Source organism: Pagrus major, chromosome 24, assembly GCF_040436345.1.
Source record: "Pagrus major chromosome 24, Pma_NU_1.0".
NCBI classification, from domain to species: domain Eukaryota; kingdom Metazoa; phylum Chordata; class Actinopteri; order Spariformes; family Sparidae; genus Pagrus; species Pagrus major.
The window spans coordinates 13,897,498-13,913,209 of NC_133238.1; the positions used below are offsets into that span (position 1 = coordinate 13,897,498).

General features: G+C 43.5%; 1 protein-coding gene across 1 annotated transcript; it reads left to right on the plus strand.

Moving 5' to 3' along the window:
- The first annotated feature begins 679 nt into the window (after nucleotides 1–679).
- Nucleotides 680–15,118, plus strand: LOC141020442 (protein NLRC3-like). The gene is made up of 7 exons (XM_073495516.1): nucleotides 680–1,142; nucleotides 1,297–1,525; nucleotides 6,830–8,624; nucleotides 8,721–8,894; nucleotides 9,546–9,719; nucleotides 14,161–14,207; nucleotides 14,334–15,118. The coding sequence occupies exons 1-7, from the start codon at nucleotides 1,140–1,142 to the stop codon at nucleotides 14,909–14,911; spliced, it is 3,000 nt and encodes a 999-aa protein (XP_073351617.1). The 5' UTR covers nucleotides 680–1,139; the 3' UTR covers nucleotides 14,912–15,118.
- The last annotated feature ends 594 nt before the right edge of the window (nucleotides 15,119–15,712 follow it).

Consider the following 15,712-nt stretch of genomic DNA (forward strand, 5'->3'; position numbering starts at 1 on the left):
AGCTTCAAGGCATGCCGGTGTGGCTGGAGGGTGTTGAAGGCACTGGAGAAGTCAAAGAACATGATCCTCACTCCTTAACTTTGGCATACATTAGGTCCAAGGTCTTATCACCTCTGGTGTTGCAGGTCACACCAGTGGTTCTGTGTCATCCACCCCTGCTGATGCCCAGGCAGACCTCCAGTGGTCTCTGGTGCACTCTCCAGCCCATCCTCCCGCGGGCTTCTGTCTGGTCGCCTCCTGACCTGCTTTGCCTTTTGCCTCAGCTTCCTTGTTGCCCCCTGGGCCTGCTTTGCTCTCCAGACATGGTTTGCCCTTCGGCTCTGGTTGCTGGTCGCTCAATGCCCACCCTCTGTGCCTTTCACCCAAACATCCCCAATTGGCAGTTTTTGTCTTTTCTAGTTTCTCCTCACAGGGTGTTGGGGTATCTATTTGTTTTATCAAGTGAATGCAATATGCTTCCGTAGGTTCCAGTGTGGCCATTGTGTCAATAATCACCCAAAAGCAACACAGGAAAAAGTCAATGAATAACTTTCGGGTCACACAAATCAGACAGAATAAATATCAAAATCAAGTTTGGCCTGAGGCCCATTTTTTCTTCTTTTCATCTCCTGTTTTTGATCTGAGCATAAAATAAAAGGTACGAATAACAAACCAGTATTTGCTTTTTTGGAATCAGATTCATAAACAAACAACTAAATAATGAATCATTTTTTCATTCTCCAATGTTGGAATCTCAACTGAATACAAGTTTATTGAGACTCTTCACCAATTTGCACTGGACAGTTAGCATCCAACTAGCTTGTGTTAGCTGTGTGTTCCTGTCCACAGTATTTTAGGGGTCAAGAGCTGGAGGGACTAAACCAGACAAGCTGCTGAACCAACCCAGTAAACTGACTGACTGTTGGTTCACAGTGGGATCAGCAGTACCACCAACACTTTGATGTCAGGGGAAACCATCTGATTCAATGATGTCATCAACACTTTAACTCAAAGGACCTTCAGCTTGTGTTTGTCTCTGAGTGGACAGACATAATGTGGCTGATTCTTCATGATTCCTCCACAGAGTCGACCAGGAGAGCTCAGAGGTTCCCAGAGGTCCGTCTGCCCAGCAGCATCAAACACACCTGGACTCCATATTTATGGTCTGTACATGAACAACAACTGCTTTTACATCCAGTCTGTTCACAATAATCTCCATGCTGCACTTTACAGACCAGTGGTGAATCTGTCAACCATGGATCTGATGTTTGGCTCCATGATGTTAAATGTTCTCATTCACATAATATTCTGTTCCAGCTGCTGGAGGAGAACATTGTGACCTTTGTGAAGAACGAGCTGAAGAAGGTCCAGAAGGTTCTGAGTTCAGATTACCCAGAATGCTTCGAGAGTCAGAGGGAGGATGAGGAGGTGTTGGATGGTGAGGATGAAGAGCAGAGGAGGAGCAGCAGAGAGGCATTTCTGAAGATCACACTTCACTTCCTGAGGAGAATGAAGGAGGAGGAGCTGGCTGACTGTCTGCAGAGCAGTAAGAGGATTTCTCTAAAGATGTAACATGATGGATCAATGAGACTTTAACTGAAGTCTTTTTTTTATTTTTTTTTTATTATTTTTTTATTGGAGACCAGCATTATACAAGTATCAGTACAAAAGATACAGTTATTCCGCAGCTGTTATCCACTCTTTTTCCTTTTTTAAATGGAACATTAGAACAAAGAACCAGGGAGGTGAAAAAGGAAGACTGACAATAGTAATAAAGATAATAGATAAATAAATACAGGATGCCCAGTATGTTCGCTAAAAATAAATAAATAAGTAAATACAATAAAATAAAAAATAAATAAAAGAAATTGGATGCATCAGATCGATTCAGTCGGGGTCCAGAGAGGTGAGGGTATTAACATGCGTGATGAGAGGTTGCCATCTTTTATAGAAATTAGCTGCTGAGCCTCTTAGGGAATGTTTAACTTTTTCCAAAGATAAGAAGGACATTAAATCACTTAACCAAGAGGTAGTAGGAGGGGCGCTTGGGCTTTTCCAATGTAATAGAATACGTCTGCGGGCTATGAGCGAGGCAAAGGCGACAACATCAGAGTTTTTCTTAGTGAGTCTAGTTGGAGCACGAGGTACTCCAAAGATGGATATCAAAGGGCACGGTTTTAACGTGATATTGAGGGCTTTGTTTAACAAATAAAAAAAACAAGACCAAAAATTGACTAGTTTGGGACAAGAAAAAAACATATGAACATGATCTGCTGGAGACAAACCACATCTGTCACAAATATCGTTTGTGCCTGGAAATAGCCTACTAAGTCTGCTTTTTGTAAAATGAATTTTATGGAGAACCTTAAATTGGATTAAACTAAGACGAGCACAAGAAGACGTAGAATTAACCCTAAACAATGCCTCCTCCCACCACCCATCTGTCAAACCGAAGCCAAGCTCCCTCTCCCAACTATCCTTGGCCTTCTCAGGGGAAGACGTATTCGAAGATGATATGAGGTCATATAAAACTGAAATCTTGCTACGAGCTAATGGAAGAGAGAGCACCTCTGTGATAAGAGATCCCGTTGGAGCTTGAGGAAAAGATGTAAAGTTTGTGCGAGCATAATTCCGTACTTGAAAGTATCGAAACAAATGAGCTTGGGGTAAATTATATTTAATACGGAGATCATTAAATGCAGCAAAAAATCCCTCCAAGTATAAATCTGAGAAATGAACCAGACCTCTCTCTCTCCACAAAGTGAAAGCTATATCTGTGTTGGAGGAGGGAAATAGATGATTGTTGCGAATAGGACTTAATGGGATGGGTGTTGAAAGTCTGAAGTGTTGCCTGAATTGTTTCCAAATTTTCAAAGACGAAAGTACAATCGGGTTTTTAATATAACTAGGATAACGAGAGGCAAGAGGGGAACAAACCAGAGCTGTCAGAGAAGAAGGATGACAAGAAGCATCTTCCATTATGCACCAGTCCAGGCTGGGAGAATTACACCAGGCATGGATTTTTTGAAGATTGGCAGCCCAATAGTAAAATAATAAGTTGGGCAGGGCAAAGCCCCCTGCTGATTTGCTTCTTTGGAGTGTTGTTTGACGCACTCTTGGATTCTTACCGGCCCAAATAAATTTTGAGATCATTTTGTCTAACATTTGCAAAAACGATTTAGATAAAAAGATTGGAAGACACTGAAAAAGAAACAAAAATCTCGGAAGAATATTCATTTTAATAGAATTTATTCTGCCTATCAAAGAGAGAGGGAGAGAGTCCCAGCGCGCCAGATCAGTCTTAATTTCCGTAACCAACTTTGTAAAGTTATTTTTGTGTAGTAAAGGGAGGGAGTGAGAAATATTAATACCTAAATAGCGAAAGCTATTATGAGCTAATCGGAATGGTAATGCATCTGATGAGATCTGTTTAGCTGCTATGTTTACTGGAAAACACTCGCTTTTACTAATGTTCAATTTGTAACCTGAAAATGATCCGAAAGTTGTCAAGGTTTGTAAAATATTATCTACACAACTAACTGGGTCTGTGACATATAGCAACAAGTCATCAGCATAAAGAGATACCCGATGTTCCAGTCCAGCTCTAAAGATGCCAGTAAAACAAGAAGAGGATTTGAGAGCAATGGAAAGAGGCTCTATTGCTATGGCGAAAAGCAGGGGGGACATTGGGCAACCTTGGCGGGTCCCTCTTGAAAGAGGGAAATATTCAGACCTATGAAAATTAGTTGACACACAGGCAGAAGGGGCAGAATATAAAAGTTGTATCCAGGAAATAAATTTAGACCCAAAGCCAAATTTCCCCAAAGCAGAAAACAAGTAATCCCATTCAACCCAGTCAAAGGCTTTCTCCGCATCTAAGGATATGACCATTTCAGCAGTTTGGGACGTGTTAGGAGATAGCACAATATTTAGAAGTCTCCTAATGTTAGATGATAGTTGGCGACCTCTAACGAACCCTGTTTGATCCAATGAAATTATATCAAGAAGACAAGGGTCCAAACGGCATGCTAATACTTTGGCTAGAAGTTTTACATCTGAATTTAATAAGCTTATCGGTCTCCAGCTGCTACATTCATCTAAGTTCTTGTCTTTTTTAGGAATGAGTGAGATTAAAGCCTGATTTAAAGTTGGAGGCAGAGAGCCTTGCTTCAGTGAGTCTTGAAACATGTCTAATAGCAATGGAGCAAGTTGATGGGAAAACCTTTTATAAAAGTCAACCGGAAATCCATCCGGCCCTGGAGCTTTGTTATTTTGCATTAATTTAAGACAAGAAGTTAATTCTTCCAATTGTATAGGCCTTTCCAACTCCTCTTTAATACAAGGATCTATGGTAGGTATATCAATGTTATCCAAGAAGTTATCCATTGTAGTCTTATTTACAGGAGGTTCAGACTGATATAGGTTAGAATAAAAGGAAGCGAAGGTGGAATTTATTTCAGCTGGGATGGTAATTAGGGAATGAGAGGAGTCATAAATTTGTGATATGAAATTTGAGGCTGATTGACGCTTAAGTTGAAGTGCGAGGAGACGGCTGGCTTTATCACCGTATTCATAGTATGTCCCTTTAGTCCGTCTTAGAAGGTACTCTGCTTTATCTGTAGAGAGAAGGTCATAATCAGATTGTAATTTGACCCTTTTAGCATACAGTTCTGGACTGGGAGAGTCTGAATATTCTCTATCTATGCTGAGAATTGCATCGATAAGCTCTTGCTGTTTTTGTTTATTTTTCCTAGCGAGATGTGTGCTGTATGAGATAATGTCTCCCCTAATTACTGCTTTTAATGTTTCCCATAACAGAGAGGGTGATGTGGACTCAGTCTTGTTATTCTCAAGGAAAACATCAATCTTCTTTGAAATATACTCACAAAACTCATTTTTAGCTAGCAGCCCTGTGTTGAACTTCCATTGTTTTATAATATTAGGTAAGAGTGCTAAGTCTAAAGTGTGAGGCGCGTGATCGGAAATAACGATAGCAGAATATTCAGTGGATTTTACAGCAGGTAGGAGAGCCCTGTCTATAAAAAAATAATCGATGCGGGAATAAGCTTGGTGTACTTTGGAGAAATAAGAAAATTCTTTTGAGAGTGGGTGGAGCAAGCGCCAAGCATCTATGCAGCCCAACTGACTCATAATAGATGAAAATGTCTTCGACATGGCAGAGGGTATAAGCACTTTCGGGTGGGAACGATCGAGTTTGGGATTTATTACTAGGTTCAGGTCTCCCCTACAATGAGACGGTGAGTATCCAAGTTGGGAATTTTTGAAAAAAGAGAAGTCATAAAGTTTGGGTTGTCCCAATTTAGTTGGCCATAACCTGGTGACTTTTAACCATATATAAAGTAGCGGCGGATTTTGATACCCTCATGTCAGGGAATTAAAGTGCGTTTCCTTGAGTAAATGAGACGTTTTATATATAAACAAAACAAAAAAGCCCATGAAGTAAAGCAAAACAAGTCACAGTTGACCATGCTACTTAAACACTGTCTACATTTAGCTGGAAATGAAATGGAGTGATATGTGGTACTGTTCATGGTGTATGGTCCATTTCAACAGTGTAGCCGCACCTCACCTCGAGAAAGTCCAGCAAAGGAAAAATAGTAATAGAAATAGTGGTCCCAAAAGAATCGCCAGGTCACATACATCAGTGATCGTTCCGCTCGCTCCCTCTTTCACTTATGCGTTCCTCGAAAAACCGCTCCGCTTGCTCCGGGGAGTCAAACATGTGGGTCACACCGTTGAAGGTGACGCGCAGCCGGGCAGGGTAGATCATGCCGAACCGGATCCCTTTCTTAAAAAGCAAGGATTTCACCTGGTTGAAAGCAGCTCGCCTCTTCGCCACTGCAGGACTGAAGTCTTCGTAAAACTTTATGTTATGACCCCGATAAGTCATATTGCGGTGCTCCTTTGCCCATAGTAACACTCTCTCTTTATCGATGAAGCGGTGAAAGCGCACTATCACAGGGCGGGATCCCTGGCGAGGTTTCGGTCTGAGACTACGATGTGCCCGGTCGAGTTCAGGTGTGGAGTTCAATAGTGCCTCTGCAGCCACTTCCTTGAATAAATCTGTCATGAATTGTCTCGGATTAGTACCTTCAATGTCTTCAGGAAGCCCAATCTCTTAGAACTCTCAAACTCTTAGATTTTGACGCTTTGAGCGAGACACCAAGTCCTCCACCGTAGCCTGGAGAGCACCGTGCTCTTCTGTTATCGAGGTTAGCTTGGAGCGTAGCTCCACGACTTCTTGCTCCAGGCTAACGATGTTATCCAAGTGAGTCGAGAGGGCCGTTTCCATCTCCGAGATTGTAGAGGTGTGTTTAGCCACGGTGGTGGTAATGGATTCAAGAGTTGAGTTAATCGGGGCGAGGGCCGTGTTCAGAAAGGCTGTGAGCTCCGCAGTGGTGCTTTTCCTAGATTTTTCCAGTTCGATGATGAGTGTTTCCAAAGTGAGGGGGGAAGGCTCTGACGCCATGTTGCTAGCTTCCCGACCAGAAAAGGGGAGAGTTTGCTGTTGTGCCTGGCCTTTCCGAGATTGTTTGCTCATTCTTGTGTAGGTTCAGCGCAACGTTAATTAAAACAGGTAGTTACACTAAAGATATATTTGAAAAAATTACATCGTAATTAACAAACTATCACGAAGATATACGGAGGTATGCCCCACGCGTCCGTCCTCTACATCGTCAAACCGGAAGTCTCCCACATTTACTGAAGTCTGATGATGATGATGATGATGATGGAAAATCTGTTTATAGATGCAATCTTTAGGGGAAGGAAATTGTCTTATTGTCTTTATAAATAACTTAATGATCTTGCTTGTTGTGTGTTTATTCAGGAAGTCATTCTGGAGTTTATCAGCGTAAACTTAAATCTAACCTTCAGAAGAAGTTCCAGTGTGTGTTTGAGGGGATCTTTAAAGCAGGAAACCCAACCCTTCTGAATCAGATCTACACAGAGCTCTACATCACAGAGGGAGGGACTGCAGAGGTCAATGATGAACATGAGGTCAGACAGATTGAAGCAGCATCCAGGAAACCAGACAGACCAGAAACAACAGTCAGACAAGAAGACATCTTCAAAGCCTCACCTGGAAGAGACGAACCAATCAGAACAGTGATGACAAAGGGAGTGGCTGGCATCGGGAAAACAGTCTTAACACAGAAGTTCACTCTGGACTGGGCTGAAGACAAAGCCAACCAGGACATACAGTTCACATTTCCATTCACTTTCAGAGAGCTGAATGTGCTGAAAGAGAAAAAGTTCAGCTTGGTGGAGCTTGTTCATCACTTCTTCACTGAAACCAAAGAAATCTGCAGCTTTAAAGAGTTCCAGGTTGTGTTCATCTTCGACGGTCTGGATGAGTGTCGACTTCCTCTGGACTTCCACAACACTGAGATCCTGACTGATGTTACAGAGTCCACCTCAGTGGATGTGCTGCTAACAAACCTCTTCAGGGGAAACCTGCTTCCCTCTGCTCGCCTCTGGATAACCACACGACCTGCAGCAGCCAATCAGATCCCTCCTGAGTGTGTTGACATGGTGACAGAGGTCAGAGGGTTCACTGACCCCCAGAAGGAGGAGTACTTCAGGAAGAGGTTCAGAGATGAGGAGCAGGCCAGCAGGATCATCTCCCACATCAAGACATCACGAAGCCTCCACATCATGTGCCACATCCCAGTCTTCTGCTGGATCACTGCTACAGTTCTGGAGGATGTGTTGAAGACCAGAGAGGGAGGAGAGCTGCCCAAGACCCTGACTGAGATGTACATCCACTTCCTGGTGGTTCAGTCCAAAGTGAAGAACGTCAAGTATGATGGAGGAGCTGAGACAGATCCACACTGGACTCCAGAGAGCAGGAAGATGATTGAGTCTCTGGGAAAACTAGCTTTTGAGCAGCTGCAGAGCGGCAACCTGATCTTCTATGAATCAGACCTGACAGAGTGTGGCATCGATATCAGAGCAGCCTCAGTGTACTCAGGAGTGTTCACACAGATCTTTAAAGAGGAGAAAGGACTGTACCAGGACAAGGTGTTCTGCTTCATCCATCTGAGTGTTCAGGAGTTTCTGGCTGCTCTTCACGTCCATCTGACGTTCATCAACTCTGGAGTCAATCTGCTGTCAGAAGAAGAGCAACCAGCATCCTGGTGGTCGGAAATGTTCGGAGGCAAATCAACACGTTTCTACCAGAGGGCTGTGGACGAGGCCTTACAGAGTCCAAACGGACACCTGGACTTGTTCCTCCGCTTCCTCCTGGGTCTTTCACTGCAGACCAATCAGACTCTCCTGCGAGGTCTGCAGACACAGACAGGAAGTAGCTCACAGACCAATCAGAAAACAGTCGGTTACATCAAGAAGAAGTTCGAAGGGACTCTGCCTGCAGAGAGAAGCATCAATCTGTTCCACTGTCTGAATGAACTGAACGACCGTTCTCTCGTGGAGGAGATCCAACAGTCCCTGAGATCAGGAAGTCTCTCCACAGATAAACTGTCTCCTGCTCAGTGGTCAGCTCTGGTCTTCATCTTACTGTCATCAGAAGAAGATCTGGATGTGTTTGACCTGAAGAAATACTCTGCTTCAGAGGAGGCTCTTCGGAGGCTGCTGCCAGTGGTCAAAGCCTCCAACAAAGCTCTGTAAGTGTGAAGAAGCTTTTTCAGGATGCAGTAAATGTGCTGTTATTGACCCAAATAGAAATAATGTTCTTGTTCTGATCATTATTCTTTATCCAGACTGAGTGTCTGTAACCTCTCAAGGAGAAGCTGTGAAGCTCTGTCCTCAGTTCTCAGCTCCCAGTCCTCTAGTCTGAGAGAGCTGGACCTGAGTAACAACGACCTGCAGGATTCAGGAGTGAAGCAGCTGTCTGTTGGACTGGAGAGTCCACACTGCAATCTGGAAAGTTTGAGGTCAGATCATGTTACTGTTTGTTGTGAAATCATTTATATATTTCTGGTAGATTTTTTTGCTATCAAACTTGTCCTTGAAACTCTCAGGTCAGTTAGTTCAATTTGTCTCAAATTATCTCAGGATTCAATATGTCATGTAACTTTACAATTGGAGCAGGTCTTGATCATACTTAGCCAGACAGGGTCCGCTATTTGAAATAGAAAATATTTTGTCACTTTTCACCTGCATACATATAAATATAGATCTAAATATATACAGTATATATGTATATACACATAAAATGTGGGTCTGTCAGTCTATTCTGCACTTTGGTCCCGACTTACTAATCTCAACAACCATTGGATGGGTTGTCATGAGGTTTGGTTTAGACAATCATGCTCCCCTCAGGATGAACTGTAATTACTTTGGTGATCCTCCATCATCAGGTCATCATTTTAATCTGTACAATATGTTGGTTCATGACCAAGTATTTGCAAAACTAATGGCATTTCCATCAGCTTCAGTTATACTCTGTGTTTAGTGCTGATTAGTGAATTAGTGAAAACTAAGATGATGAATATAATAAACGTTAAACCCTTAAACACAGATGTGCACTGAATCATCAGGACCCTCAGCTGATCTGTGATGTGTGTTGTTTTGTGTGTCTGCAGGCTGTCAGGCTGTCTGATCACAGAGGAAGGCTGTACTTCTCTGGCCTCAGCTCTGGACTCCAACCCCTCCCATCTGAGAGAGCTGGACCTGAGCTACAATCATCCAGGAGACTCAGGAGTGAAGCTGCTGTCTGCTCGACTGGAGGATCCAGGTTGGAGACTGGACACTCTCAGGTATGAAGAGTCCTGCTGCAGCCACAGACAGTCAGTGTGAGACTCTGTATCTCGACTGTAGATGGTTCAGTGTCGGGAGGTCTGCTTCGTTTACTCCACCTCCAGTTGTTCAGTTCAGGAGAAAAGGCAGCATGGCACGAAGCCAAGAGTTACAAGTGAAGAGAGGAAGATGAGAAGAAGAGATGAAGAGAGAGTCTTGGCACAAACACTAAAGTTACACCTCTTTTTTCAGACTAGTTTAGTGCCCGTTCAAAATGTGCCTGTTTGATTTGTTGGCCTCTGGCTTTGCTGCTTGATGAACCGTCTTCCAAACTCCTTGACACTCCAAACTGATTGCAGAGGGTTATCAAAACATTAACAATAAATCTAATTTCCACCACGTCACCGCTGTGTTATGATATTAATAATAACAATAGACCCTCTGTGTCAGATGTGTGATCAGAAAATACTGAACCTCAAATTCAAAAGATTTCTGTGACACATGAATGAATTTCATCACTGAATGTTATAGAAACTCTTTCCCTGAACTGGAGAATCAGTGTTTCTGCCAAAGTGCTTGACTTTGACCTTAAAATGGTTCTGACATGGATCTTTATCAACACTGGAGTAACTGCATTCTAGATCATCACTGACAAGTGTATCTGTGCCTCAGTGTGAAACCATTTACAGACTGTAACAACTGTCTGTGGCATCAGTTTAAAGTGAACAGAAGATATAAAACAGTCCAATAACAACGTCAGATGACACAAGGTGGAACATTCCCGTCCCATCACCATAACAGCAGCAGTGCATAGATTAATTTAAGATGGGTCAGTGGTGCCGTCTTGGCTCCTGTCATGAGGAAACTGCTGCTCCAGCTGAGTTTGGGCTGTTTTGGGTAGTTCTCATTATAACAGCCTGCAGGGGCAGGAAAGCTTCAGTGTTTTGCACCATCAGCAAAATCAATGACAAAAGAAAATAAAACATTCAGCGATCAATCATCTGCTCCATTGATTAACATGATATGTGACCTGTGCAGAGCCTATGTAGGAGGGATGTTGGAGGGAGGCAGAGATCATCTGAGAGGGATTAAAAAGAGTATTTTTTAAACGGACATCTCGGGACACATGTCAGATTTTATGAACTTGCTGTGAAGCAGGAACTGGACGAGACTTCTGCCTCACAACAATCACTAATCACGTCGGCCATTTTCACCTGAAGCTAACGTGTGCAGCCATAAATAATAACTGTTACAGCAGCCCAGCTGATCAGCCGAGATCTGAGGAGGTGCTGTCAACTCTGCTGTCCAACTCTGAGAGAGGTGTGTGCAGCAGAGTCAGTAAATGTTTCATCTTAAAGCTGCCATGTGAAAACTATATTATTGTAGACACACGTGAAAGACGCTGCAGATGGGTACATGTTTTGTTTGATTACTGAAAAGATGCAGCTTTTATTTTGTAGCCTACTGTAGTCTGATTATTGGAAGGACTTTCAGAATAAAAGGGGGATTTAAATGATGAAAAGTAGCCGTGTGCAGTGATACAGATCATCGAGGATGACGAACACTGAGATGCATCGAGAATCGTCGACAGCTAAATCGTAATCGAATCGTGAGGCCAGTGAAGATTTTAGTTTAGTTTAGTTTAGTTTATTAAGATCAGTTTAAGATTAGTTTATTTGTTTTCTAAAGTGCACATAGCACTCCTTCATCCTCCACCATTGATAGTGGCCTCATGTGTGTTAGCAGCATGCTGAGGATAGCATCAGTCAGAGCAGCTGCTGGCTGTGGTGTCATGGGGCATCCTTCCTCACAACGTAGTCGCCACGTTGACTTGTTTCTTTGTGAAGTGAGAGACACAATATTATATAATATCAGTATGCAGAGTAGCACAATTCACATGAAGCTCAGTGAACTCAGTAACTGCCTTGTTCTTTGAGGTAATATGTGCTGATGTAAAGGGCAAATACAGATCAGGCCTGTACAATAAAACACAACAACAACAGAGCAGCACTTCCTCACAACATGTGAAAAGTATCAACACATTAGAGAAACACATGTTCAACATGTAATAGATTACAAAGGGTTTGTTGAGCCAGTAGATGAAGAAACATGAACAGTCCTACTAGGGGAGAACCCAAAGAGCTGTGATCCAGCAGCAGTCTATGTTCTGCTGCCACAAACTGAGGGACAGTGAGTGACAGCTGAGAGTTGTTCATGTTATATGTGACGACACTTATTATTTAGTGTCGTGCTGTTATTGTCAGCTTTGGTTATAGTTCTGTCTCTGTTGTGTTTTGATCTACTGTAATCGTCTTTACACCAGAATGTTCTTCTTCTTTATCTTCTCAATGTTTGTGCGCTTGCTTTGGCCACATGTTTGTGTTACATGGTGCCAATAAAGACAGTTTTGAATTTAGGAAATGAAATAAAACAATAACTGGACATTGTGAATGCAGCCTGAGCCATGCACTGAGAATAAAAAGGACATGTAATATATATTTGAACAGAACAGATATGCTCAAGTTTCTATTGTGCAGAAATAAAGACTTGACTTCAGACGATCTCTTACTATGACATGAAATATTGTAAAAACTCCTCTTATGTCCTCCAGTGTCTCTGAGCGTACTTCAGCTAGTTACCCAGCAGGGGGCGACACTGATCCATCACAAACCTGAGAGCACAGGTGGAAGGTGTTTCTGTCTTAAACGCTGCTTTTTAAATTGAAAGCTGTGATGTAGCCGGGCCCTAATCTTGTGTTTGCAGGAACAACAGGTTTACTAATGGATGAAGTTCATCAGCTCCAAAAGTTCATCCTGTCCAAACTTTTGTCAGTCAGCCTGTCCAACAAACAAACACTGCTGCTCATTAAAACACTGAACAATCAGTGACTAAAGGGACGGACACTACGGATCAGTGTAGACAGGTTCTGGGTTTGAAAGGTTTACTAAGTTACCGTGCCGAGTCTCCTTCACCCGTAGTGGCTCCGACCTGCTTTCTCTTCAGCTGCTCAGTGATGTGGTGCTACCGGGCCATGTGAGAGCAGCTCTGCACATCTTGTAGCTGTTTTCTTTGAACACTTTAATATAAAGTGCTGCCACTTTTGATGACTTGGCTCGTACACTTTTCTCTTCTGTAACGTTTGTAGTTCCCGTTGCCTCCGTGGCCTCCGCTATATTGCAAATGCTAACGGAGCCCATTCAGAAAGGAGACGGCGCGACTCCGAGTAGCTTCCTGTTTCATCACCTGAGCTACGCGAGGCGCCATTGGCTGGCTTACTGCTCCCCACCGCAGGAGACCAGAACTGCTGCACTGAATGTGTTTTCCTGACGTATCTTCGGCTCGACCGTCTTTGACTATGAAGTGAAGCAGCTCGCTCCGTGCCACAGCGCCTGCATCGTAACGTCAACCAGCTAATCCACCGTGAAACTGGTCGGCAGCTGTTTTTATAATGGATTTAATGGGTCAGTTGTCGCGGCCCTAAAAACTTCTAACATTGAATTCAAAGTCAACACTGCACTTCTGTGAGTCCTCAGCATCAAACCTGCCAAGTATAAAGTAGACTGGATGAACGGTTCTGGAGACATGTGGACCACAGACGGACAGACAGAAAGACAGATTCCTGGCTTCATAGTCAGATGTTCCTCTGTCACATCTGGACACATCATGTTTACCACAGCAGATTTCACACTAAGAGACATGTTCTGTCATTTGTTGTGTTTTAATGGCATCAAACATGACATGAAGTTCTCCTCACAGTAACTATTACTGCTGTAACATCCATCAGATATCAATCCAGCACCAAACTATAGTAACATGAACATGAACACATGAAATGATGCTGTTTCTACCACAAACAGCTTCAGTGACACTTGTGAGCTTCTGGAGGGAAACAGTCTGGGAGTCTCTGTCTCTTGGTTTTGTGGCAGAGGTCGGGAACCAACGTCCAACGTTTCCTGATGATTTATTACGTATAAACTGTGTTTGTTTCTTTGCACAGTGAAACAAAGCAGCAGAAACACAGCGAGAACAAAAAGCAGACTGTGCAGGTGAGATTCAGAAAAGCCCTGGAAGCTTCAAACAGGAATCTGACCTCAAAAGTTCTGACATCCAAATCCAAAAGTCCTGTAATATACAAACATAAGCACAAGCTGACATTGGATCAGACAGCAAGCGTCAGGTAGCCCACAGGAAACAGCAGCAACATCCAGTAACATAAAGATGAAGTCATAAATCCAAACAGAGGTTTGTGTGTGTCCTCACATGTTGTCGTCCTCTTTCACACACACCAACATCCTGTGGCTCACTCTCAGTGTGTGAGGAGAGTGGCAGAGGTGAAGAGGTTCAGGGAAACAGGGAGAAGCAGCCTGATGGACATGTTGTGTTTCTGTGTATGAGTCATGTCATGTCCATGTTTGCATGCTGAAAGAGGATGTGCTGCTCTGACCCCCCTCCTCCTTTCAGGGTGGAGCCTGCTGGAGTCCGATGGTTGACACCAGGTCTGAGGAAGTGTGAGTGTGTTTTTACTTTGATTCAGCTTCACACTGTGACATCACTCGGTCACATCTGTGATGTCATCATCACACTGATGATACATTAATAACTGCAGCTGTGTTGTGTCTTTTTCTCTCCATCAGATTCCTGTGAGCTCACAGTCGACACAAACACAGTCAGCAGACTCATCAAACTGTCTGACAACAACAGGAAGATGACACGTGTGTTAGAGGAGGATCAGTCACATCCTGATCATCCAGAGAGGTTTCAGTACTGTCGTCAGCTGCTGTGTAGAACTGGTCTGACTGGTCGCTGTTACTGGGAGGTCAAGTGGAGAGAAAATGTTTCTATATCAGTGAGTTACAGAAGAATCAGCAGGAGAGGAGGCAGTAATGACTGTGTGTTTGGACTGAATGATCAGTCCTGGAGTCTGTGGTGCTTTGATGGTCGTTACTCTGTCTGGCACAATAACAGAGGAACAGTCATCTCCTCCTCCTCCTCCTCCTCCTCCTCCTCCTCCTCCTCCTCCTCCTCCTCCTCCTCCTCTGGTAGAGTAGCAGTGTATGTGGACTGTCCTGCTGGCACTCTGTCCTTCTACAGAGTCTCCTCTGACTCACTGATCCACCTCCACACCTTCAGCACCACATTCACTGAACCTCTTTATCCTGGATTTGGGTTCTTGTCCAGTTCTGGTTCCTCAGTGTGTCTGTGTGGTGTTTAGTCTGCAGAGTCTCCTCCTGTCACAGAAACATTGTCAGTGCTGAACAGTTGAGTCTGTACAGGATCACAGTCACATCAATCTTTCAGCTTCTTGTAATAAATTCATCAGTGAACTTTGTACAAAATGATTCAAACTGATTGTAAAGATTGATGGTTTCCTCGTCATCAATGATTCTGTTCTGCACATTAAAACTGAGACATCACTTCACTTTGTTCTGCACTTGTTGTATTTGACAGTCGTCAGCATGAAGCTGGTGACTCACAGAAGGACTTTAACAGGCAGCCGCTGTAAAGACTTTAAAACAGGCGTAACGTGCGTCTCCTTCTGGTCTGAGTCAGCAGTCGTGCAGCAGGATGTTGAATTAGCTGCTTTCATAATGTTTCTGTGTGAGTGTTACGGCCTCCGTTCATAAAAGTCAGAGCTGAGGCTCAGAAGGGGCTGGAGGAGGCAACATATGAAGGACACCAGACACAAGGTTCATAGTTAACTCACAGCTTTTATTACATCGTTCAAATTATTCCCAAAAGAAACCCAGGAACAAACAAAAAGGGGCTGAAAGGAACAAAAGATGGGGAGATGCTGGACCAACCAGGCAGTGGGCCGTCGTTCCCCGCGTCTCCCCCTGAACCACCTCGATGAAGACTGATCCTAAAACAAAGAAAAGGAACAACTGAACCAGCGGTGACCTCCGGCCCAAACTAACACAGTGAACTAAAATAACACAACCCCAGCACCGAAACTATGGAGGCTGACAAACCAACCTGTTGGAGGAGAGGAGGAAACTCTCTGCTCATGTGTGTG